The sequence below is a fragment of the Saccopteryx leptura genome, chromosome 1 (assembly GCF_036850995.1).
Source record: "Saccopteryx leptura isolate mSacLep1 chromosome 1, mSacLep1_pri_phased_curated, whole genome shotgun sequence".
NCBI lineage: Eukaryota > Metazoa > Chordata > Mammalia > Chiroptera > Emballonuridae > Saccopteryx > Saccopteryx leptura.
In genome coordinates this window covers 310,539,161-310,565,410 of record NC_089503.1, presented here as the reverse complement: position 1 = coordinate 310,565,410, position 26,250 = coordinate 310,539,161, and the positions used below count along the sequence as shown (strand labels likewise).

General features: G+C 54.9%; 1 protein-coding gene across 2 annotated transcripts; it reads left to right on the top strand.

The window, feature by feature from the left end:
* Window positions 1-1,067: 1,067 nt before the first annotated feature.
* On the top strand, window positions 1,068-25,781 carry KCNJ4 (potassium inwardly rectifying channel subfamily J member 4). 2 transcript variants are annotated; one of them, XM_066358403.1, is made up of 3 exons: window positions 1,069-1,536; window positions 22,543-22,589; window positions 24,053-25,781. In XM_066358403.1, the coding sequence occupies exon 3, from the start codon at window positions 24,092-24,094 to the stop codon at window positions 25,424-25,426; it is 1,335 nt and encodes a 444-aa protein (XP_066214500.1). In that variant the 5' UTR covers window positions 1,069-1,536; window positions 22,543-22,589; window positions 24,053-24,091; the 3' UTR covers window positions 25,427-25,781. The 2 variants fall into 2 exon arrangements, with proteins under 2 accessions (XP_066214501.1, XP_066214500.1); XM_066358404.1 differs by lacking the exon at window positions 22,543-22,589 and having other exon boundaries at window positions 1,068-1,536.
* Window positions 25,782-26,250: the final 469 nt, after the last annotated feature.

Here is a 26,250-nt window from a genome sequence, read left to right as displayed (position 1 = left end):
CCAGAACTGGAGCACAGTCAGAGAGGGGAGAACATGCGACCCTCCCATATAAAGACACTTTGAAGTAATGAAGATGAAGAGAACAAGGGACTAGGGTTTGGACGAGCTCTGCCACCTCTGGTGACTTTGGGTAAGTAAGCTTGTGGCCCTCCATACTCAGTCTCCCTGTTTGTAAAATGGGGCGGTGCTACCCTAGGTGATTTTGAAAGTCCCTCTAGCAGGACCACCTCCGTCTCCGGAGTGGGGTGCGTAGGATCTTTAACTGCCGGTACTTCAGGAGGGAAAGAGGATCGCTAAACTGAGTGGCCGGTCGCAAGAAACCCAGTACCGACCCTCTCCCACCCACTCCCTTCGCGCACGAGGAACCTTTTGCACCTGCCCCTGGATGGCTGTAAAATCCGGGAGCGGATTTAAGGAATGGGTTCTGGGAGGAGCGCTCCTAGAGGCAGGAGGAAAACCCGGGCAGGAAATTTTGGGGCAGGAGCGGGGCCACGCAGCCCCCAGCCCCTGCTCCACGCGACTGGCGGGCAGGAGGGGGTTTGACGCCCATCCAGGAGTAGGGGAAGGTGCGGGCCGGCCCCGTGGGCTGCCTGGGGCTCCGGGGCAGAGGTGGTGGTGGCAGTGGTGGTACGGCCCCCGCAGCGGGGCGCGGGTCACGTGTGAGGAGGGGCGAAAGTCTTGCAAAGCGGGGCGGCGTGCGGCGAGTTGGGAGTTCTCAGCGCGCCGCGGGCGGCGGGAGCTCGGGCTCCCAGGGGAGCCGGGGACGCGGCAGCAGCGGCGGGGAGCCTGGGTCCGAGACAGCGGGGACCTCTCGGAGAGTGCGAGGGAGAGAGCCAGAGGAAGACAGAGACGGGGTGGGGGACAGATTGAGACGGGTGGGGGAGAGAGGGCAGAGACAGAGGGAGGCAGGGGAGAGACTGGGAGGACGACCGGGACGAAGACAGAGACCGACAGGGAGAGAAGCGAGGGCAAGGGAGACAGGACAGAGACAGGAACCGGAGAGAGCAGTGACCGAGGGTGGGGGGGACCAGGCAGGGGAGGTGGCGACAGAGCCCGGGCCGGTCGGCCGAGGGTGTCTCGGGCCGGAGGCAAGCGCAGCGGGGCAGGGAGAGCAGCGCAGCGCAAGGGACAGCGCCAAGTGACAGCGAAAAAACAGCGGGGTGCTGAGGGGGCAGGTGCTAGAGGCGGGTGCGGGGGCCGCGAGCTCAGTGGGTGAGAGCCATGGGTCCCCGGAGCCCCGCGCTCCGAGCCCGGACCCAGGGTGGACGATGCTGAAGCCCAGGGGGCTTCGAGGGCGCGGCGCTGGGCTGCACTGAAAGTTGGGCGGCCGGCGGGAGCGGCCCGGGACCGTGCGGAGGCGCGGAGACCCACGAACAGACCCACCAGCAGCCGAGGAAGAGGGCGGGGCCGGCTCGTCCGGTTCGCGGGGAGGGGGCGCCGGGACACCCCTCTCCCCGCGGGGACGCCGCCCGCCCGACCGTGGGATGTAGCGCCCATTCACCACCTCTAGGACATCCATCGGACCTCCGCCTCGGGGTAAGCCTGGCCTGCGTTCTCTGCTGGCGCTGTCCCTCTGTTTTGCCGCGTGCTTGTCTGTGTGTCCTGGGCCCTGGGCCGGCCGCTTTGGCCCCGTGCGCGCAGCACCCTGTCCGTGACCCGGGTTCCCAAGACTTCTTAGGAAGCTGGTGAGCTCTGTTCTTTTGTCGGGAGCTTCAAGATCTGGGTTGATGCCAGAAATTGAGGCGAGATGGTTTGAACTGGCCTTGACCTCCTGCCCCGGCCATGACCTTTCCCTGCCTCCACCCACCCACAGTTGTCATGCTGAGTTTCAGAGGAGCTCAAGGCAGGAGACTTGTGGCAGAGTGGAGGGGCTCCCTTTCCACCTACCCAACTGCAGCCTTTTTGCAAATGGCCCTTCCATCTGACTGGAGAACAAAATCCCACTTCTCCTGTCTTGAGCTCCTAGTTTGGTCCAGGAGACCCCAGGGTGAGGAGGCAGGGATCCAGAAAATGAGGCATGTCATATTGTACAGTGGTAGAGACAGGCTATGGGGACAGGCGCAAGCTGCTCCTTCCTCCCTAGAGGGAGAACCCCAAGCAGAGAGGTCTGGATGAACCTGGAGCAGGGAAACTTCCCCTTAAATATGCTGAGCGTCCCTCCAGGAGCATCATCATACTTCTGCCCTGGTGCCAGTGCTCCAGGATGAGGCGAGGATGCAGGGAGATGATAGTGGACAGGAGTGTGGTGGAAAGACTAACAGCAGGGTGACCTGGACAAGTTGGCAGGTGAGGACTTCCAGAGCAGTAGGATGTTAAGCAGCAAGTTGAAGGGACAGGGAGCTCAAGGAGGGAGGCCACACAAGCAAGGCCCAGAGAGGAGCCATACCCTGTGTGTGTGCATGTGTGTGCGTGTGTGTGCATGTGTAAAATGTCTATTCTGCTTCTCCCCCATATCCAGTTCTGTGATTTCCAGAGCATTGGGACTTTTGGGGGCTGTTGCCAGGACTTTGGGGGGTTAAGAGTCACATTGTGGCCCTGACTTGCCCTGGAATGAGGGGAGCAAAAGGCGGAAGAGGGCAATGGGATAAGGGCTGGGATGCAGCATGACAGGAGTAAAGGCCATTGGTTGACCCATATCCAAATCAGGGCCTGGAAGACTGAGCCTAGAACATTCGACTCTGTTCTCTACTGGGAGGAGGGGCTCTTTCTGAGGTTTTCCACACTGGACAGTGGGCCTCATATATCCTTCATTCAGGCTCCTAGAAATCAGCTTAGCTGAGGAACCAGAACCCTGGGCAAGTCACTTGTTCCCTGACCCTCAACTTCCATCTGTGGAATGAGAACACCACTTCCTGCCCCACTACCTCCAAGGAGGACCTCTGGGCTAAAGTGAGTTAAGGGCTGTTCACAGGCTGGGGAAGATGCTGGGCAGATGAGAGTAAGGACTCATTTTACCTTTGGGAAGATGCACAGCTAAGGGGAAGGGGAGAATATGGCTTGAAATAGCAGGCTGATGAAGGAGAGGGGGGTCCAGGCACTAGAGGAAGAGCTAGGGCTTGGGAGCTATTCTTCAGGATCCTTTGGGGTTACCCTTGAAAAGGAAGCTCCTCTCCCAGCAAAACCCTTTGGGGTGACTGGGAACAGATAGTGCTGGCCTTGAGTTTCTCCTGGGTGACCTTGGGTAGCTGTCTTGACCTCTCTGAGCCTCAGTTTTTTCCACTGGAGAATGGGGATGATGATACTAATTTTATTGGGTTGCTGAGTGATTTACAGATTCTGCCATGTCTCTGAAAGTAGCTTGCACAATGCTGGAACATAGTAGGTTCTTAAGAGACATTTCTGGACTAGAGAATGAAATTGCTGTCGGAGACACTGTGAAAAGGTTTCTTAGCTTAGGATAAGTGGGGAGGAGAGGAGGAGTGGTGTAGGCTCACAGGGCGGGCTGGTTCTTAATGTGGATCTTGGGGAGGTGGGGGCAAGAGCTGGAGGGGTTGTGAGGAGGAGGGAGCCCCTCTGCGGGGACCACTGAGTCACGAGGACATGTAAGCGACATGACAACCAGCAACATGGTAACCAGGAGACTAGCGGCAATGGGAAATGGAGCTGGAACTGTGTGTTGGGGTGGGGGTAGGGGCGCAGGACTGGCAGCTCCAGGGCTGGAGGGGCCAGGGAACAGCAGGCCAGGTTCTCAGAATGAGGAGGGGAGACCTCAAGGCCAGGTTGCCTGGGGAGGGGCAGGCCAGGGTGGCAGGAGGGCAGATGCCTCTGGGGTCTGCTGGGCAGGGGGACTTTTCCGGCGCCTCCCCAGGCTCCTCGCTCCTCTCCTCCACATCTCCACTTTTCATGCCTCTCCCCCTAGGATGCCAAATTTGGCTCACGCAATCTGTCGTCTCTCTTCTGAGATTGGCACTAGGACCAAAGCCGAGTGCATTACATCATCATATCTCCCCCTGCACGAGAAGAGGAGAGGGAGGTTCAGAGGGCCAGGGGACAAGCGGCCAACCCTCAACTTGCCTGTCTTCCTGCTCACTCTTCCTGCCTCGGTCTCAGATGTTGGGGGCTTCTGGGAGCAGTCAAGTGAGGCCTAGAGACAGGACAAGGGCTCCAATCTTGGGGAGACCCCAGGGTCGGAGTAGGAGGTCAGACCATGTTGCTGTCCCCCTGGCTCAGGGTGGCCTGGGAGGCTGGGAGCCTTCGTGCAAGACCCCAGTTTTTCATTGCTTTGCTATGTGACCTTGGGCAGCCCTCCCCCACCCCGCCCCCACCCCATGCAGAGTCTACATCTGTATAGAGAACAGTTGGCCACTCAAGATCGTGGCGACTCTCCTAAAAAAAGATGTCCTTGAGTTCTGCTGCTCTCCTGGGAACAGAGGAGGAATCCTGAATTTTGAATTGCTCTCTGTGACCTTGAGCAAGTAACTTTACCTCCTTATGCCTCCGTCTCCTCACCTGGAAAATGGGGACAATAGAACCTTAAAAAGTACTAGATGTGAAAGGGATACAAGAGAAGAGGGAGAGTCTCTGGCCCTGAAACCACAGACACTCAGGGGCCCCGTGGCTCCTGGTGTGCTAGGCTGGAGGTGGGTGCAGGCCAGGCTCAGCCATTGGTGGGGACAGAAGGACAGTGTCTCAACTCAGACAGAAGGCTTGGAGCTTACATTACTGGTCTGGTGCCCTCATTTTACAAAAGTAGACATCGAGACCCAGAAAGGGGAGAGGACTCCACAACCAAGGTCACAGTGATGGTTTGGGGGGTGAAGGAAGCAGAAATGGGGCCTTAACTCAGATCTCCCAGCTCTCAGTTGTGCTTGGAGGTAGACAAGCAGATGCACACCCCACCCCATGGGACATGGTGGCAAGCCCGGACAGGACCCAGGAGCTTTGAGGATCCCATTCTCACTCTGGCCCCCTCCTATCTCTCTTCCTGCTCCCTATCCCGTCTTCCCTGGACATGAATTCCATCACTCATTTGGTCTATTTGAAAAGCTCCCTTTCAGGTTCATTTAGAAGCCAGTTTTAGGCAGTCCCAGGCAGGGTAAGCTGGAGTTGGGAGTAAGCTGGAAGATGGTGGCCCTTCTAGAACATTCCCAGAGTGGAGGTGGGGAAAACTGGAAGCAGCTGTGGGTGCTTTGTGACATAGTGAGGTCCTCAATCCCCCTACCAGAGCTATTCAAAAAGAACCAGATGAGTATGTGCCAGGGATCCTGACCCGGTGACTCCTGCTTTCTGGGTGAGGTTGAATGACATCTCCACCTCCAAAATCCCAGGAGCCTGTGATAAGCCCAGGAGGAGCTGGGAAGCAGCGCCCATCATTTACCCATTTTTCAGCAAGGAAGCTCATGTTGTTGCCAGGCATTGGACTTGGAGCTTTTGCAAATCTCTTCTCATTTTAATCCTCCCAGCAACCCTACAATGTTAAGTTGATGTCCCAGTGTTGCAGAAGAGGGAGCCACAGCTCAGAGAGTCTATGTGGTTTACCCAAGGTCACACAGCATGGAAGTGGAGAAGCCTGAATTTGAGTCCGGGCCAGTTTGATTCTTGGGGTCTGTCCCTGGGACTTCCTTGGGAAGAGTGGAGAATGTCCCTCCCCTGAGCTAGAGCTTGGCAGGATATCCCCCCCCACCTCCCCACCCCCGTCATAGTACAACATCTCTTCAGGGCCCTCGGGGGGCTTCATTCTGAAGACACACCTAAGGGAGATCTTATTTTATAAATGGGGAGGCTGAGGTTCAGAGACAAAGAGTGGCCTGCCTAGAAGTACCCAGAGAGGAAGATTTGAGCCAGGGCTCTGTCCTTTGCACCAGTGGGTGAGGAGGGGCTTTGGGGCTGTTGGTGACGTGAGGTCTGAGACTGGGGGTGCAGACTGCTGGGTGGTTTGGCAGAAGGCAGAGAGACTGCTGACTCTAGAGACTAGGTCTACGGGTAGGGGTAGTCAGCCTTGGGAACAGGAAGGGAAACCAGAAGGGACAGCAGGTCCATATCCATCATCCCTGATCCTGCCCCAGAGCCACCTACAGATGTCAGTGTCATACAGCCTGTGAAGTCAGGGGAAACTGTGGGTGGGACCTGCCTGATAAGAGAGGGTCTTGAAGCCAGCAATGTTGGGTGTGGTCCCTGTGTGACCTTAGGTCAGTTCTTTACCCTCTCTGAGCTTAGTACACCTATCCATGTGACCAAGAACCTGGTTTTATGAGTTATTTCCACAAAGTGGCCACCATTGGGCTTTTGTCCCAAAGTGCTCTTCCCATCCCCACAAGGACCCTGTGCCCTGGACAAGGGATGGGCAGGAATCCTGGGGGCTGGCATAACCTTTAAGCCTCCTCAGCCACTCAGCCCTCCTTGGGTGTGGGGAAACTCCGGGCCCAGCCCTTCTCTCCTTTTTATCCTTATTTTTCTCCTGCTCCCTCTTCCTTTTGCTACGTGGGCTGATCGCTGCTCAAACTTTTAATTCAGATGGTAATTGAAATAATAATATGGGCTGAGGCCCCTCTGCTTGTGACGATGCAGCTGGTGGAGCGTGGCTATGAATAGACCTTGAGTCACACATGCGCGCTCCTGCAGGCGTGCACGCGGCTCACGGGGGTTGGCGGGGTCAGGGTGGGCTCATGCTCCAGATTGCTCTGGGTCTCTAACCCCCTTCTTAAAGTTCTGGGCTAGTTCTGCCCCCACAGCCCACTGTCTGGTCCCTGAGATAAACCAGAAGACTTGGGGCCTCAGCAGTTCTCTCCATTTACAGAAGGGAAACTGAGGTTCCGCTGGGCGGAGGGGGTGGCTGGCTGGATTCAAGTAGAAAGGGTCCAGGACTAGATTTGAATGGGTGGGTTTTGCCTGATTCTCAGACCTTTGTTTTTTCTGGGAGACACAGGCCAGGGTGGGAGGAATGCTGAGGTGTGGCCCCTTGCCTTCCCCTTTGCATCCCTGTGCCTTGCCTCCTCCCAGCATACACACACAACCATATGCACACTCCCTCACACTTGCACTCACACACATGTAAGCTGCTCATATAGATGGTGTTATTGCTTGGTGGCTGGGGTGACAAAGAGGTTTTCTTGGGGGTCCTTCTGTAGAGGGGGCACGACTCCCTGTGTGCCAGGCTCTGAGCTGGGCTTTATAGTCATGACTTCAGTTAATCTCCCCTGTCACCCTGTGAGGACCGTCGTTCCCACTTTCCAGGTGAAAAAATCAGGCTCAGTGAGAAACAGGGTTTGCACGAGGCCCCATAGGCAGAAGGGGCCGTATGTCCTTTGTCCCACTCCCTGTTCCAGCCATTCTAGGACCCTCGTTTGGTCTCCTGGAGGAGGGAGAGTGCATCTTGTCCTGCCTGGGGCTCCCCTTTCTCTCCCTATGACAGTTACCCCTCTCCCCTGTGGCTACCAGGCCAGTTGTTGACTAGCTCTAGTGCCAGCAGCAAGAATGTGTGGCCACACTGGGCAGGGGGAGGTGAGGTGCCTATGAGGGGCATTGGCAGGTCAAGGAGAGGGGCCTCTGAGAAAGGTGGGCCTCGGTGTTTCAGACTCTAGCTCAGGAGTCCCCAAACTTTTTACACAGGGGGCCAGTTCACTGTCCCTCAGACCGTTGGAGGGCCGGACTATAAAAAAAAACTATGAACAAATCTCTCTGCACACTGCACATATCTTATTTTAAAGTAAAAAAACAAAACGGGAACAAATACAATATTTAAAATAAAAAACAAATAAATTTAAATCAACAAACTGACCAGTATTTCAATGGGAACTATGCTCCTCTCACTGACCACCAATGAAAGAGGTGCCCCTTCCGGAAGTGCGGCGGGGGGCCGGATAAATGGCCTCAGGGGGCCGCATGCGTAGTTTGGGGACCCCTGCTCTAGCTGAAGCTGTGTAGGAAAAAGGTGTCGTCACAGTGACCTATCCTCTGGGAGCTTTGGTCTAGGCCTGCTCCAGCGGGCCTAGTGGGCAGGGCAGCCCCCTGGGCCTGGGACAATGGCAAAAACTCTTCCCAGCTTTACCTGGCAGCCCTGATTTGCTCCTGTGTCTGCTTTATCTCTAGCCCTCTGATGGGAGATGGAACGGCTGAGCCCAGAGGCCGCAGTGATCTGCCCAAGGTCACATGGCAGGGATGGCAGAACTGGGGCTGGACTGGCACCCAGGGCCATCTTGGCTCCTCTGCCTTTCACCTCCAGGGTTGCCCGTTCCCTCTTACTCTCTCCTTCCTCACACGCTCCCTGTAGCAGTGGGTTTGGAAGAGGAATGGAGGTGCTAGGTCTCATCAACCTCATTTCTGGACAAATCCCCAGACTGGAGTGAGGGGAAGGGGCAGCAGCCCTGTGTCACAGCTGGGGCAGCTGAACAGGGAAGGCTGCCTGAGTCAGGAGGCCTGGGGTTGAATCCCAGCTCAGCCACTTATCCCACCAGGTCACTGTCCCCTGGGAGCCTTTCTTAGCTCTTCTATGAAGCATGGACAGCTTGTGGTGATGGGGAGATGTACCTGGCTTTTTCCTTTTGTTTCTCCACCTGTTCTTGGAGCCTCCCCTGGCTCCACTGGGCTACAAGGATGGGAGGTGACCTTAGCTAGGCCAGGGGTACATGTGCTGTGAAGGTCTGACCCCATCTTACTGATGGGGAGATTGAGGCCTGGGGGAGAGAGTTTTCTCAACCTTGACTGGGTGGCAGAGCCAGCACAGGAGTCACTGCCTGGCCTCTGGAACTTCTCAGCAGTCTCTCCCACCTCACCTTGCAGCCCCTCTCCCAGCCTTTACCCCAGACTTCTTGTAGGAGCTTCTCCTGTCCCACTGCAGGCCTGAGAAGTCCAAGCCCCCTCTGCCTGTGTTAGTTAAGGTGCCGCTCAGCCTGTGGGACAGATGGAGTGGGGTCTTTGATACAGGAACTCCATGAGGTGAGGCAGCAGGCACAGAACTAGAGGGGCCCTGGCTATGGGTGACATAGGGGACAGAAAGGGCTGACGCTGCTCTGACATGTGGGTACCAGAGCCCTCCACATCTTTCTTCTATTTTTTTTTTGTTTGTTTGTTTTGTTGGGGTTTTTTTTTTACAGAGACAGAGAGAGATTCAGAGAGAGGGATAGATAGGGACAGACAGGAACAGAGAGATGAGAAGCATCAATCATTAGTTTTTCGTTGCAACGCCTTAGTTGTTCATTGATTGCTTTCTCATATGTGCCTTGACCACGGGCCTTCAGCAGACCGAGTAACCCCTTGCTCGAGCCAGTGACCTTGGGTCCAAGCTGGTGAGCTTTGCTCAAACCAGATGGGCCTGCGCTCAAGCTGGCAACCTCGGGGTCTCGAACCTGAGTCCTCTCCATCCCAGTCCTACGCTCTGTCCTCTGCGCCACAGCCTGGTCAGGCCCTCCACATCTTTTTTGATGGTGAGCTCACCATTTTCCTGGGCAGCCAATTTGCCTCTAGAAGGTTCTGCTAATTGATACCTGCTTCTCACTTTGGCCTTTCCTCTTTACTCTGGGGCCTGAGACACCCAGCCTGTTCTTGACAGAAAGATGGCCACCTCCCCACCCCTGACTCCTAAGGCTTATCTTCGCCCTCAGTAGTCCCAGTGGAGGCCTGTGGATGAGAAACAGAAGATCTGGGTTCGAGCCCAGCCCTACGCTGGAGTGGCTTTGTGCCTTGGATAGCCTTTTCACCTCTCTCAGCCTCTCTGCTTTGAGCCATAGGGTGGGCTTGTGCACCTGGGGGTTGCTGGGAAGATCCCATGAGCCTGTGTGTGACACGGCCTGTTGTAACATGAGCTGCTGTGTGGTCTGACCATTCCATGGCAATTCCCGGCAGATTTCCAGGCTTCCAGCCCCAATACCCACCAGTCATCACCTCCAGGTATTGCTTTTCTGGCTATCTTGGTGTCAGCTCACCTTTGTGCTGAGCCCTACCCTTGTGCCCTCTCAGCCCTCCTGACCTGCTTGGGTGGGGTTAGAGCTGGCTGAATGCCAGCACCAGGCCATGCAGCTACAGATCCTGAGGCCACCTGACCTTGGAAAGGGCCTCTCTCTGGCTGAGCCTCAGCACCATCCCCCAGACGTGGGGCAGGACCTGGGCACCAGGGAAGAGAGGGAACTGGATGGGGTACAGAGTGGGCCATGGCCTCACACGCTGGCTGTCCACTCCCCTCTCTGTCTCCCGGCCTGTAATTTCAGGGACCCAGGCCAGCTCCAGCATGAGTTATAGCTACCAGCTGCATCAATGGCATGGCGGAGCCTCAGTCTCCACACTCTAGTGGGCTGCCTGAGGAAGGGGTGAGCTACCTATCACTGGGGGTATGCAAGCTGAGTGGCATCTGTTAGAGGGGAAGCAGGAGGTTCTAACACAGGTTCAGGGGAAGGGGTTGGACCCAGAACCCAGAGTCCCTATTGTTTGGGTAATAGTTTTGTTACCCTAAAGGTCTAACAGCCTATTCCAAGTATTCCCCGTGACCTCCAACAACTCCTCCCATGGTTGTGCCCCCCTAAAGCCCATGGGCCAAGCATGGTCAGTCACAGCTTCAAGACAAGCCCCAGCCTGACCAGGCGGTGGCACAGTGGATAGAGCATTGGACTGGGATGCAGAGGACCCAGGTTCGAGACCCCGAGGTCGCCAGATTGAGCGCGAGCTCATCTAGTTTGAGCAAAAAGCCCACCAGCTTGAACCCAAGGTTGCTGGCTCCAGCAAGGGGTTACTTGGTCTGCTGAAGGCCCGCGGTCAAGGCACATATGAGAAAGCAATCAATGAACAACTAAGGTGTTGCAACGCGCAATGAAAAACTAATGATTGATGCTTCTCATCTCTCTCCGTTCCTGTCTGTCTGTTCCTGTCTATCCCTCTCTCTGACTCACTCTCTGTCTCTGTAAAAAAACAAAAAAACAAAAACAAACAAAAAAAAGACAAGCCCCAGACCCCCATTTCAACCCACTCACAGCTCCTAACACCCCCCATAGACCAGTATTTCTTAAACCACATGTGGGTCCTCACCCATCAGTGGCTGTGAGTTTACAACTTATTTTTTAAAAATAAAAGAAAATAATAATCACTTTGCATTTAGTGTGAGGTTAAATATTATTTTGTGATGCTTTTATTTCAACTTAAAATATAATGAATAGTAATGTACAATATGTTTGTTTTTACTCTGAGTCTTGGTCAAAAAGATTGAAAGCTACTACCCTGTATAGAAACCCTGGGGACCAGGATTTTCTGGGTAGAAATGATAGGGCTTGGCTGTACAGGTTGCCTTTCTCTGGGATGCTCGGTTCCTAAGAACACGAGTGCCAAGAATTCTAGGAGGCTGCTGGTCTGTCCTCAGATCTTCCATTCTTTGCCCAGAAGCACACTTAGTTCTAGGCCCAAGCCTGCTTGCTGTCAACCACCCCACCCCAGGGCTGGGTCCTGCATTCTACCCAGCCCGGCCCGTCCCAGCCCTGCTTCACCTTTGTGCTCCCTGCTTGCCCCACATCTTCCTGGGGACCTTCCCTCTAAGCCCTCCAGCAGCACAGACCTTTTGTCTCCTGTCCTCACAGTGTACCTGCAGAACTCAGTAGAACAAGGCCAAGTCTTCCTCACTTCTCTTCCCTCAGCACATAGTAGGTGCTCAATAAATGAATTCCACAGTGGTTTACAGAGCGCGCTCTGAGGCAAGGCACTATGTGCTGAGTGGGAGACATACTAGGCAGGAGGACAGCTGCTGCAGCTCAGCGTGCATTTAGCGTGATGAATGAATGAATGAATGAATGAATGAATGAATGAATGGGTCTGAGAGTCTCTGGCTTCAGTAGCCAGCTGGGCAAATGGTCAGAGATGATGAATAAGCATCTCGCACTTTGCCTGCACGTGGTAGGCATTCTGATTGTAACAGTCACTCCTGGCTGTGAGTGAGCTGGAATGTTGGGGTAGGTGGATGGCTGAGTGTTCCATTCCAATCTGATGTCTGTACCCTGCTGGGCCCTGCACATGCCCCCCACCCCAGTCCCCCATTCCAGCTTCTCTTTTGGGCCTAGGACCCTGGGTGTGAAGCTGGGATGCCCTGATTACCCCCTAGGAGGACACCTGAGGGACACGAGAGGAGAAGTCAGTGCTCTGCGGGAGGGTAAGGCAGAGGCCAGAGGCCTCAGATGTCCTGCCCCCACTCCGGTGTCACGGAAGGTCTCCTTCTGGTCCCCACTCAGAGGCCACCTTTGTTGAGAGGTTCTCCCTGACTACAGTGACAAAAATAGCTCCTGCTTGGTCATGTTCGGTCACATCGCCCTGCTGAGGTCCTTTATGGGAATTATGACGGGTTGAAATTATCTTGTTTCTTTGTCAGTCATCAGATGTTTATTAGGCGTCTGGGGCTCAGGGGTGAGACAGAGATTCAAGGTCCCTGCACTTAAGGAAATTGCACATGAAATGGGATAAATGTTGTGAGGAGGTCAGGACTCAGACAGACAGACGGAGAGTGCCTGGGGTTCTCTTGAAGGAGAAACCTTTGAATAAAGACCTACATGGTAGGAAGGTATGAGCAGCAGAGAAGGAACAGCCAGTGTAAAGAGCCAGAGATAGGAATAAACTTGGTGTGTTCAAGGGACAAGAAGAAAGGCCCAATTGGTAGGGGGTGGGGTAGAGAGTGGAGGGGTTGAGGTCAGAGAGGGCAGGAAAGTCCCGAGAGATCTGAGTTGAGAGTGGAGTGGGTCCTCAGCCGTGGAGGGGGGACTGCAGGAGGAGAGGAGGCAGGGTGGTGCAGGGAGGAGGCCGTGGTGTAGTCTGGTGGTGATGTGGCTCAGAGCAGGAAGCACCCTGCAGGCCACAGGGACTGGGTCAGCATTCAGGTCCCGGTCCTAGTCCCAGAGGTTCTCCTGCTTGGGGGAGCTCCTGAACCCCTGGTGGGAATGAAAATATCAGCACATCCCTCCAGGGTGTCATGAGATTAATTCAAAGGAGTGGCCAGGGCTTGGCCCACAGCAAACACTAAATTTTAGATATACCGAACTTCCCCATGTATAAGACGCACCATTTTCCAAAATATTTGGGGTCTAAAAACTGGGTGCATCTTATACAGTGGTTGTGGCATTTCAAATGCCCTAGATGGAACTGAGGACGAGGTAATATATGAAGACAGTGATTCGTCATCAGACACAGATGAGGACAAACTAATGGATGCAAATTTTGACAATGATGAGTTGTATGAATTTTATGATGAATAAAATGAGTTCAATAACTTTATGTAATCTATTTTTTTTTTCAAATTTTGGACCCCAAAATTAATGTGCATCTTATACATGGGGAAATACGATACCACTATTACAGCGATTGGCTTTGGGGAGGACTGAAGGATAACACCCAGACAGTAGGCCTGAGTGGGCCCCCTGGGAGGTCACAGACTGAGATGGAGAAGGAGGGGAGGGGCTGAGACTAGCTCGTGCTGGTGATGCTGATTTTGTGATGCATCTTAGACATCCAGTGGATATTGGGAGCAGGATCCAAATTTGCTTGTCACTGCTTGGGAGGGTGCTGGGGGCCTGACGGTATTTCTAGCCAAGACGAGCCTGGGCACTGCATGGGGTGTGCACCCAGAGGCTGGAGAAAGTAGCGTAAGGAGGGTAACCAGAGAGGGGCCTCCAGGCCTGGAGGGCTCACAGAGGAAGGCACGGGCCAGCTAGGGTCTCCATCAGGGCTGCTTGGGAGGACAGTGGGCTCAGAGGAACCCTGGAGGGGGCAGTGGGGAGAATGGGAGGTAACCCTCCAGGGTCACCATCCATCTTAGAAACATGCCTACGAAGTGAGTGTTATTCCTCCCCATTTTATGGATGTGACTCAGAGAGGTTAGAGGCATCTTCCCATAGCCACACAGTGTGTAAGTGAAGTGTTTGCAATCTTCCTGGGATCACAGTCCCTTTTGGGGACCTTAATGAATGCTATGATCCTTCTCAGAAAAATACACATATGGACACACTGATTTTAAAACTTTGTATGTGTCTTTTTCTTTGTAGGTAATACATTCATATGGTTCTAAAATTAAAAAGACACAATGGGAATACAGTGAGAATTCTTCCTCCCACCCATCCCCAGCCACCTGCTTCCCCTCCCTGGAGGCAGCCAGTGGCTCCAGTCTCCTGGGCCTCCATTCGTAGACGAGCACAGACAAGCAAATATGTGTGTCTATAAATTTCTTTCTCTCCTTTTTTGTACAAACGGTAGATACTATACTTGGTATTCATCACTGTTGCCTTTTTTCACTTAAAAACATCTTGAAGACCCACATCGCTCCCCACAGGGCTCCCTCCTCCTTTTTTCTCTGGCTGCGTGGTGAGCTGTTCTGGAGTGGGCATCAGGCTGCTTCCAGGCTGGGCTGGGCAAGCAAGGTGCCAGGCTCCCTGTGGGCATGACTGTCTGCAGGCTGAGCTCCCAAGAGCATACACAGTGTCACAGGCAATTAATTCCATGGCAACCCAGAGCATGGGAGGGAGGGAGGGAGCCTGGCACTTGACTCTGACTCCCCTTCCCCAATCCTCCCACCTCACCACACCTCTTAGGTGCATCTTCTGGGCCCAGCTGAAAATCCAGCAAATCTTGTGTGTGCGGGGTCTGAGGGGCAGCAGCTCCCACTCCCCAAAGCTCCGGGAGACCTCCTTCCCCCACCAGCAGCCCAGCTCCTGGAGACTTGTTTGCAGAGAGGCCAAGTACGAGGGTGAGGGACAGTGATCACGCCCGTTCCCACTCCCGGCTGGTGGGCTAGATGTGCAGGGCAGTCGTGGGCTGTGTAGGGCCACCTCTGCCTGGACCCTTGGCCCACCAAGGCTATCCCTGCCCAGCACCTCCCCTTTTTCTCTGCTCAGGAAGAGTCTCCGCCCCTTTTGACCAGGACTGGAAGGAGGGCATCCAAGTGGAGAAGGGAGGTGGAGCCACTGAGCTGGGTGGTCTGGGCTGCTCAGGACAACTGGGCAACTCTGCTAAAACTCTGTTGCCTGGCTTCTGCCGCTGTCTCCTTGCTTCTCTCTCTCTGCCCCTAGGCCCCCTCTGCTGTGTCAGGCCTCTATGTGCAGGAGCTGCTGGGGCTGAGGCCCAGGCCCCCTTCTCTTCCCACCTGGCATTCTTGCCCTAAGTGATCTCATCCACTCTCACAGCTTAAAATATCACCCAGGCGGTCAAGATCTAACCAGTCTCTCTCCTCCCAGATCTCCGGGTCTGACATGCCTGGATATCTCCATCAGGACCCTGTAAGGCTACTGCACACTAGAGAGTGTCACTCCTCAAACCTGGTCCTCTTCAGTGTCCCACCATTACCTACTCCTGTCACCTCTCTTCTCCACTCCCCCATACAGCCTCCTCCTCCGCTCTTCATCCAAAAGTGTCCCCACTGCCACTGCCTGGTAGCTCCAAGCCACCGTCATCACCTGCCTGGGCAGCAGCAGGGGCCCCCTTGCTGGCCTCCTGCTTTCACTGTGCTCCACATGGCGTCGGACACACCTTAGTCCAGTGTGGGTACCATGCTCAGACAGTGGCGGCCTCCAAGGCCAGACAGGGCCGGGGAGCCACTGGGGCTATTCTGAGGATGTTTTCTTTCTTCAGCCTGGTGGCAGATACGTAGAGGTTTTGTTTTTGTTTTGTTTTTTTTGTTTATTTTTTTACAGAGGCAGAGATAGACAGGGACAGACAGACAGGAACGGAGAGAGATGAGAAGCATCAATCATTAGTTTCTCGTTGTGCATTGCGACTTCTTAGTTATTCATTGATTGCTTTTTCATATGTGCCTTGACCGTGGGCCTTCAGCAGACCGAGTAACCCCTTGCTGGAGCCAGCGACCTTGGGTTCAAGCTGGTGAGCTTTTTGCTCAAACTAGATGAGCCCGCACTCAAGCTGGTGACCTTGGGGTCTTGAACCTGGATCCTTCCGCATCCTAGTCCGACATTCTATCTACTGCGCCACCGCCTGGTCAGGCAGATACGTAGGGGTTTATTGCATTATTCCTTATTCCTACTTGTCTTAAAGATTTCACATGAAAATTGAAAAGACCAAACCAGGTGAAACCTGCTTGCCTTTTTCCCACAGCCATGAGGATGATACCCACAACCCTCCCCACTTTGGCTTCTGGGGCCTCATCCTGGGCAACTCTCCCTCTTGCTCACTTCGCTCATGGCCTTGCTGCAGATCCTCAACACACCAGACTCTTTCTGGAATGTCCTATACCCCACCGTTCACACAGACACACAATTCTCACGACCATCTTGACTCCCACTTATTACTCAGGTCTCAGTATAAATGCCACTTTCTGAAAGGGGCCTTTGGGGAACCCCACCAAACCAGAGTTTCTCATCTCTCTCACATCATGACAGACTTTTCCTTCAAGAGCTCACATTGGCAACTGCTGGCCTCTGCTTGTGAAGTGTAGAGCCTCTCTCCCTAGCTGGCTGTCAGCTGGGTGAGTCCGTGGCCCATCTGACCCACAGCAAGTGTGCAATAAATAGTAACTGAAGGAGTGACTTCGGAAGTCAGGTGGGCAGCAGACCAGATCCTGAGCCACAGCAAGATAGTGAGGCACTGAATGTCACTGCCAATGAGAGACTGGGGTTCTGGAGACGAGAAGCCTTCAGAGAACCCCTCTTCCCTTCAAATCCTTGTAGGGAAGAGGGGCACAGGTGTTTGTGGTGGCCCCTTTGGTGGATGGGACAGTCTAGCCAATAGAGGCGGCTCCTGCAAGGGTGGTGAGTTCTCCATCAGGGAGGGGGCCAGGTGTTGGCACTGCAGCAAAGGGCACACTTGCAGGTTGGAGCAGTGGCCCTCGGTTCCTTTAGCCACCAGCTTCTGTCACTTGGCCATGACCGGAAGGCCTGTTTGGACATTCTGGGGAGCTTGCTTTCTAAGCCTGTTCACCTGCAGGATGAGTGGCTGGAGGGGGAGGTGGGGTGCAGAGCCGGAGGAATGAGCTGGTTCACCCCCCTGCTCAGAGCCCCTCTGGAGCCCAGAGTCACCTGTGTGCCTAGGGTCTGGCTGGCCCTGAAACCAGGGACAGGGTCCTGGCACCAACTCCCTATGACCCACTTTCTCCTTTCCTGATAGGACTGACTTGACGGAACCTGGCACATAGTGGGACTTGACAAATGTGTACTAAGTGGAAGACATGTGCGATGTGAGTGTTTCTTCGAGACAGGAGAGCAGAGTGTCTAATGAATGTGCTCTGGTATCGACTGCCTGGGAGCAAATCTTGACTCTACCACTTATGAACTGTGTGAACTTGGGCAAGTTGCTGAACCTCTCTGTGCCTTGGCTTTCTTACTTCTAAAGTAGGGAAAATAATGGCAACTTCTCTGAGGTCATGGTGAGGACATGAGGAATTGATCCTAGTAAAGCACTCAGAACAGTGCCCGCACAGAGGAAGTCTGTGCTAAGTGCTCCGTGTGGATTTTGCAATGTCACATCGGTGGCCAGGGGGAGGGGCTAGGTGTGTAGTGGGATGTCAGGGTACAGAAGAAAGTATGGGGAGGAAGAGCGTTAACTGAGCACCCACTGTGTGGCCTGTGCTTTTATGACAATTGACAACCTGCGTCTGGCCCTCACGACTGCCCTGCAAGGTAGGCATTACTATGTTCCTACCCAGGTGAAGATACAGACGTTCAGAGAGGTCAAGGAACCTGCTGGAGCCCGCTTCTGACCCAGCTCTGTGAGTTTCTGAGGCCGTTGCTCTTATTTGCCTGGTCCCTAATGCTGGGCAGGGCCATGAGATGGGTGCAGGGTGAGCTCTGAGCCTGCATCTGGAGTTTAGGGGAGGAGATCAAAGGAAGGACTAGTCAACCTTGGGAGTGATTTGGACCACTTATCAATCACTTACTGTGTTCTGGGCACGTGATGTGCACAATTCCATTTATTTCTCATTACAGCCTTATGAGGTAAGGACTATTATAAGCCCCATCAAAAGATGCAGGGACTGGAGAGGTTAAGTAACTTGTCCAAGGTCACACAGGCAGAAAGTGGACAGAGACACCACAGTTGAGGCCACTGCACTAAGAGGGGGAAGATATGGGCTCTCAACATTTACAAAGAGAAGAGTCAGACTTCCCAGGGTCCAAGGAGCAGGAACAGGGCCTGCAAAGGGCCATGGGCAGAGGAGATACCCTGCCACAATTTCCCCTGTGGCTAGATCCATCCTCAGCTCCCTTTTACTCTGAAGAGTACAGCTCAGCTCCCTCGTCCTTGAGCCCTTTCCCTGCCCTGCCAAGCCCTGTGTGCCTGAGCTGAAAAGGCCCCCAACCAAGCCACATAGTCAGGCCTGAGAGACCTCCTTCAGGGCTAAAGTAGGGGGCAGGCTCTGTGTGTTCCTCAGGGGATGGGAAATGGGACAGTAGTGTGAATTCCTCCCATTTCCCCAGGGAAACCTTCCCACCCTCTAGAATCCTGTCTTGGTGCACCGAGTTAGTCCCTCCGTTCCAGCCCACCACTGTGCCTGCTCCCTATGGTAGAAGAGCCAGTCTCCCCATCCAGACACAAGAGGGGCTCAGACTCAGGAACACCCCCTGGACCACCTGCCTTGTTTCATTACATCTTCCCAACTCCCTGCCTGGGAGCGGTTTGGGCCCCCTTTCCCGCCCCCCTCATTTTGCAGACAGGGAGGGAGGGCCTCTGGCTTGCGCAGTTAGTGGTGGGACCAGGACTGGGAGCCAGACTTTCTTACATTGTCATCATCCTCCTCATCCTCATCATTATACTTTGTGCATTCTACCTGCGATGTCTGGTGAAGCCCCAGCTGATATGTCTATTATGGGGCGGTTATAACGTGTGCCTCAGCCGTGGCCTAGTGAGGTAGATACCGTTGTCATCATATCCATTTTGCAGATGAAGAAACTGAGGTCCAAAGAAGATAGACTGCGAGGTGACAGAGTTGAGACTGAGAACCAAGTCCTGCCACCACAAACATGAGGGTTTGACTAGCACATTATTTTCTTAAAGTAGAAAAGAAATCGAGGGGACAGACAGACAGTGAGTGCCATAGGCGCAGAGGAGGTAGGGCTGGCAGCTGGTGGCACAGTCAGGGAAGGCATTAGGGAATGCAGGGGCTCAGGCCTGGGCCCGGGGCCCTGGAAAGAGGCATGTTGGACAGGTCACGTGGGAGGAGCCCTTCAAGGAGCCCAAAGCCAGAGGCTGAGGGCCAGGGTGAGTCAGGGACCTAGAGCCAGCCAGAACTGAGGAACCCCAGCATTGCCACATCTACTGTGTGACACCCCCCTTCCATTTACATCCCTGCTCCCACTTGCACCCCCTCCCCAGCCTGTGATTCTTCAGCTAGAGAGAGAAACAATAACCCTGCCTGTGCTAAGGTAGGTGCTTAATAAACACCTGTTAAATAAACAAAGGGTTGCTGATGCCTCAGTGAGCTAGACCAGCAGTTCTGGGGGGTTTGTCACCTGAGAGCAGCCTCCGAGGATGATTCAGTGGGGCTCTGGGGCTGAGCTGTGTGGCCTCAGTAAGTCACTTCACCTCCCCTGTCCTCCCACTCAATAGCAGGCTGGCTAAGCGTCCCTTCGCGTGGGCTTCTGGCCCCTCCCTCCATCCATTTGGGGGGGGGGCTGAGCCTTCCTGGGTCTCAGATGTGCCCCTGTGGCTCCTGTCTGGGCTGGGAGCCACCTGGGCATTGCCCCATCCCGTGTGCATGGTGAGGGTGCACCCCAGGGGCCTTGCCCAGAAACCACTGGGGCTGCTGCCATTCCAGCAAGCTTTTCTTTTGCAAAGGGGAGCTGTGAGCGAAGAGGAGACATTCAGTGTCACAAAATCAGAGGAAAAATGTAAGAAGTGACAGGAGCTGGGTCTCCTTCCTACCTCCTGCGAAGCCCTGGCAGGCAGGGTCTCCAGCCGTCCTTAGCTCCTCAGGAAGGGGCTGGATAGCAGCTGTGCCGTGCCAGTGAATTGACAGCCATACTGGTCACCTTCACTATTTCCCTGAGGTCCCAGTGTCCTTGGCTACCTCCCTACTCACCATGCCACATCCCTGTTCTCTGCCTCAGTTTCTCTAGTTGTCCAGTGAAGTCTGGACTTGGGGCTTCAGATTTTGGATGTTCACAAGTCACATTTTAAAAAATATTGGTAACCTGCACAGCATTGTCACTCGTCACCTTGCCAGGAAAGGACATTAAGTCTGTAAAAAGCAGCCAGCATGTCCTGCCCTCATCATTTCCCTAAGAAAGAATATTTACCATGAAAGAGTCCCACTATGCAATCTTAGAAGGACAGTGCCTGCAGGCCAGGAAGGGGAAGGACTTGCTCGAGGTCACCCAGCGGGATAGTGAGAGGAACCCAGACTCCCAGAGCTTGCTTCCACCGTCCCTGCAAGCAGACCAGACCAACTCCCTGCCTTCCAGAAAAGTGTGGTTTACTGCAGACCTGATACAGGCCCCTAAACAACCAGGATGCATGCTCTCTCTCCCTCTTAATAAAGCATCTATATTCTGAGGAGGATGGTGCCGAATCATCAATGCCTCTCGCCCCTCTTTTGCCATCTGTGCCCCTTCTCTTTTGCACTTTTCCCTCGGGCCCCTGTGCCTTCGCCAGTAAGCCCCATGTGACAAACTAGTGAAAGAAAACCTGGCCCTCTCCCTGTGGTTGTCACCTGAAGGCACAAGGCCAGGCCTCGTACTTTTCCCCTTTTGGTCAGGCACGATGTGGGCAGCTCACGTGCTGGCAGGGGGACTGCTCATTTCCCCCAAGAGAGGTAACAGGAGTGTCACTTATTTGAGTAGGTCACTACAGACAAGGGGCTTAAGGGGATGGGCCACACACAAGCCCCTCCATGGTGGAGGGTGCTGGGTCACAGGGGAGCATGTGTGCCCAGGGGCAGCTTTCCCCACCGCCCAAGGGTGGACGTTACTGAGTGTTGCTGAGCTAGCACGGGCCAAGGGCAGGCACAGGGCCTAGTGCAGAGCAGCGGCTCAGGAATGTTGCTGTGCCCAGAAGAGGAGGTGCTAGGTGGGGTAAGCTGTTCCCCCACTGGCTGTGATGTGGGGGATGATGCTGGGGCTGGGGCGGTGGAACGATTGGAGGGTGGGCACTGAAGTTGGGGGTGTGAGTGTAGGGGCGGGGATGTGCGGAGCCTCAGGGCTTGCCCGGGACAGGGGGCTTGGCCTAGACTCCTGTCACTTCTACTCACCAGTGAGGACTGGTGGACTGTGCTGGTGGGGGGAAGACCAATAGCCTGTAGCCACAGGGGTGGCTGTAGATCTACCTCATCCCCAGGGCCCTCCTACAGAGTGGGAGTCCTATGAAGAACCCTGTCCTGCAGCACAAGATGAACCCCTCCCCCAGGTCAGGGCCAGTCCTTTTGAGCAGAGAACCAGGGGTCCCCCAGCCTAGGGCAAGGCCCTCACCCTCTCTGGGCCTCGGTGTCCTCATCCATGAAAAGCTAGGTCACCATACTTTGTCCCTTCTTCCTCTCTCCTAGAGACCTGCAGCCTCGGGGTTCGGGCCTGCTGGGGCCAGGCTGATGCCCTCTCTCTCTTTTTTTTTTTTTTGAAGTTGGAAACAGGGAGACAGTCAGACAGACTCCTGCATGCCCCCGACCGGGATCCACCCGGCATGCCCACCAGGGGGCGATGCTCCGCCCATCTGGGCCATTGCTCTGTTGCAACCAGAGCCATTCTAGCACCTGAGGCAGAGGCCATAGAGCCATCTTCAGCGCCCAGGCAAATTTTGCTCCAATGGAGCCTTGGCTGCGGGAGGGGAAGAGAGAGACAGAGAAGAAGGAGAGGGGGAGGGGTGGAGAAGCAGATGGGCGCTTCTCCTGTGTGCCCTGGCCGGGAATTGAACCCGGGACTCCTGTACGCCAGGCCGACGCTCTACCATTGAGCCAACCGGCCAGGGCCTTGATGCCCTCTTTTCCTAGCCCTCAAACCTTACCCCCATGTCCTCCAGGGAGGACAACCCTCTTCCCAGGAGCACCCGGACCTTCTTCTAGAAACTCTGGAGTGAGAGTGAGGAGGCCAGTTCAGGGCTGATCTACCTTGCCTCACTCTGGGACCCTTAGCAAATCTGTCCCAGCTCTTACCCTCGGCTTTAAAATGAGGGTCTTGAAAGCAGTGCTCTCCCATTCCTTCCTGCCCTGGTTCCTTCTGTGGCACTGATGGAGGCATCAAAACAGTGGGCCAGAGCAGAGACAGAGATGTTTAGTGAAGGAAGTCATCCCTGAAAACTGTTTCTAGCCTAGATGGTGCACCTGGCACCAGGGCTGTTAAACCCCTGGGGGGAAGGGGTGGCAGATAAAGCCTGGCTTGCCCAGGTAAAGTTATGACCCCTTTAGAGCCAGCATCACGCATCCACATTACCTGTTAGGTCTTCAGACTGATGGGTCTCACTGACCCCATTTTCCAGATGAGGAAACTGAGGTTCAGTGCTGTCAAGTGTACTTGCTCAAGTTACATGGTGGATCTGGACTTCCATCCAGGACAGTGGGACCCAAGGAGCTCCTTTGAATGGGAGAAGGGAGAAGAACCCAGAGTAGGGGTGGGATGACTGCAAGAGAGGAGGGGGGCAGGGTTCACTCTCCCTGGGCTAAGAGAGGGCGTTTTTCCCTGGAAGAGGCAGACTCTGAAGCTGTTGATCTCTAAATTACAGCGTTGGCGCGCACCAGTTGCTGCGGCAACCGAGTTGTCCTGAACCGGGTAAGTGTATAAACATTGCCACAGATGCACAATTAGATCAGGAAGAAGAATAGAACAGAAAATAGAAACTTTCATCCTTATATAATTCTGGGCCAAAATGTTACCAGGAATGCAGACTTGTGCTGGTCCTGCCAGCCTCTGGGGTCCATGGGCAGCACCATCTCTCTCTCTCCTGGGCCCCCAGTGGAAGAGAGGGATGGAAAGAGGTTCTGCCCTCCGTGGGCACAGCTGGTGTGCCCACCACCCAGTGGAGGGAGGTGCCGCCTCTGCTGAAACAGCTGGGGATGCTGTCAGCCCAGCCCTGCCTCTCACCAGCTCCTCCTGCTCCCGGGAAGCGAGAAGGAAGGCAGGAGGGCAGCTGACTTTAACCAAGCACCTATTATCTCCCTGGGTCCTGTGAGGTAGGGTTTTGATCCTCATTTTACAAATGAGGCAAGTGAGGCTCAAAGAAGTAAAATGTGTTATCTGAAGATGACACAGCTGGGCAGTGGGCGTGTAACCTCCCCCACTCTGGGCCTCCACACTGTGAACTCATCAATGTTGACAGCACCTGGGGAATGAAGAGTTAGACACACCTGGATTGGACCCACTTATAAAGTGTGTGTCCTTGGGCTGGTCACTTCCCCTATCTGACCTCCTCTTCCCTTACCTGTGACATGGGAATAGCGATACCTACACACCAGTTAAAGGTCAGGGTCTCCTCTTCTCTGTCTTGACCACCATTGATGTCTTCACCCACCACTGCTCTCAACAAGTCTGGGGACAGGACAGGAACTGAAGTGGGACAGGTCCTAGCACTGTCCAGTAGGACTTTCTTCAATGATGGGAATGTCCTGTATTCTGTCCATCATGGTAGCCATTCGCTGTGAGTACTTGAATTTAAAATGAAGCTCATACAACTATGGAACTGAGTTAAATTTTTATTTAATTTTAAGTAAATATAAAGAACCACAGTGGCTGTCATATTGGACAACACAGGAGAACAGCCAGCCCAAAAAAGACCCAAATAGGCAGAGGCTGAACTCAGGGAGGTGAGCAGGGGCCAGAGCTCACAGCTCCCTCTGCTCAGGACAACTGGTGGGAGGGTGGGGCCAAGACGGGAATCTGGAAGCTCAGGCTTGGGATAGTGGGAAAAGGAGGTTTGTAGGGGGCAGCATGAGGGGCTGGGACAGGACCTGGATCCTGGTGGCCTCAGGTTCTGGCCAATCCCGGAACTTGGCTGGCCATGAAGGCACTGGCTCAGGTCCTGACACTCCCTCCTGGTCATCAGAACCACCTTCACTGTCATATTCTCCTGACCAGGGCAGAGACATCTCTGGTGCTAGCCCAGGCTCTTCCCCTTCTGAGTATCTTTGGGCAGGTGCCTTGCCACCAGAGCCTGGGTTCCCCTCGGAGAGGCGTCCCCATGGCAGCCACCTGCTCCCCAGCATCTCATGTGTCTGGCTTCTTCCCCCCTCCCCCAGGCCCTGCGTCTTCCCAGGTGACCACGCCGGCTTCAGGACATGCTCGGGCACAGCCGCAACGGGCAGGCCCACGTGCCCCGGCGGAAACGCCGAAACCGCTTTGTCAAGAAGAACGGCCAATGTAACGTCTACTTCGCCAACCTGAGCAACAAGTCACAGCGCTACATGGCGGACATCTTCACCACCTGCGTGGACACGCGCTGGCGCTACATGCTTATGATCTTTTCTGCGGCCTTCCTCGTCTCCTGGCTCTTTTTTGGCCTCCTCTTCTGGTGCATTGCCTTCTTCCACGGTGACCTGGAGGCCAGCCCAGTGGTGACCATGGCGGGGGCCCCCGCGGGCAGCAGTGGGGCAGCTCCGGTGACCCCCAAGCCATGCATCATGCATGTGAACGGTTTCCTGGGCGCCTTTCTATTCTCAGTGGAGACGCAGACAACCATTGGCTATGGGTTTCGGTGTGTGACGGAGGAGTGCCCGCTGGCGGTCATTGCCGTGGTGGTCCAGTCCATCGTGGGCTGCGTCATTGACTCCTTCATGATTGGCACCATCATGGCCAAGATGGCGAGACCCAAGAAGCGGGCGCAGACACTGCTGTTCAGCCACCACGCGGTCATCTCGGTGCGTGACGGCAAGCTCTGCTTGATGTGGCGCGTGGGGAACCTGCGCAAGAGCCACATTGTGGAGGCCCACGTGCGGGCCCAGCTCATCAAGCCCTACATGACCCAGGAGGGCGAGTACCTGCCTCTGGACCAGCGGGACCTCAACGTGGGCTATGATATTGGTCTGGACCGCATCTTCCTGGTGTCGCCCATCATTATTGTCCACGAGATTGATGAGGACAGCCCTCTGTACAGCATGGGCAAGGAGGAGTTGGAATCTGAGGACTTTGAGATTGTGGTCATCCTCGAGGGCATGGTTGAGGCCACCGCCATGACCACCCAGGCCCGCAGCTCCTACCTGGCCAGCGAGATCCTGTGGGGCCACCGCTTTGAGCCCGTGGTCTTTGAGGAGAAGAGCCACTACAAGGTGGACTACTCGCGCTTCCACAAGACCTACGAGGTGGCCGGCACGCCCTGCTGCTCCGCCCGGGAACTGCAGGAGAGCAAGATCACTGTGCTGCCCGCCCCACCGCCCCCGCCCAGTGCCTTCTGCTATGAGAATGAACTGGCTCTCATGAGCCAGGAGGAAGAGGAGATGGAGGAGGAGGCAGCGGCTGCAGCAGCTGTGGCTGCGGGCCTGGGTCTGGAGGCAGGCTCCAAGGAAGAGGCGGGCATCATCCGTATGCTAGAGTTTGGCAGCCACTTAGATCTGGAGCGCATGCAAGCCACCCTCCCACTGGACAACATCTCCTACCGCAGGGAGTCGGCCATCTGACCTCCAGACCCCCGCCTCCATCGCTTCCCACAGACCCTTTGCTGCGGGGTGGGATGCCAGGACACCCCCTCCACACTCAGGACAGAGCTGACCCTGGCTCTGTGGACCTTCTGGAGGGAGGTGGGGGCTTTAAAGCTGGGGGACTCCTTCCTCTTGGCTCCAGAACCCGGGCCTGGGAAGGGCCCAGGAAACACTCAGCACTGTCAGCCCTGGAACCCCAGACCCACCCCCCTCCCCCCACTGATCCTTCAAGGTCATGCCCCTTTGATCTGAGAACTTTGGGGAAGGTGGCTGGACTTCTGAGGGGTGGGCATCATGGGGTTCTAGGGTAGACAGGGGGTTAGTTTGAGGGGAGGGAGGGAGGGTGTGTGTTTTTGTTTTGTTTTTTTTGTTTTTTTTGCATGACCATGGCCTGTTGCTCATGACTTTCTTTTGTAAATATCTATAAATGGAGAGGGACAAAGGCACCAAATCCAACTTCTGCCATTTGTACCTACAGGACAAGGAGGTACAGCCCTCTCTGTGCACCCCTCTCACTCCCTGCCCATCGAGCCTAGCCCCTCCCCTGCCCAGCTGGCTGGTCCCTTGAAGACCTCAAAGCCAGCCATCTTGGCCCCTGGATGGTGTTGGGTTTGGGTGCTAAGGTGGGACCCCAAGGGGCAGAACAAAGGCCATCCCTCTCGTGGTCCCGCCAGGTCCCCGGGCCCAGCCCAGATTGACAATGGAGTTTGTAACTATATATTTTTAATAAAGTATATGGTCCATTGGGGTAAGTTGGTTGAAAATGGAGAACTGGGAAGAAGAGATAGACCAACATGATGTGA

Bases quoted from the DNA above. Each gene is read 5' to 3' on its own strand.
- KCNJ4 (XM_066358404.1), top strand. From the start codon at position 24,092: ATGCTCGGGCACAGCCGCAACGGGCAGGCCCACGTGCCCCGGCGGAAA.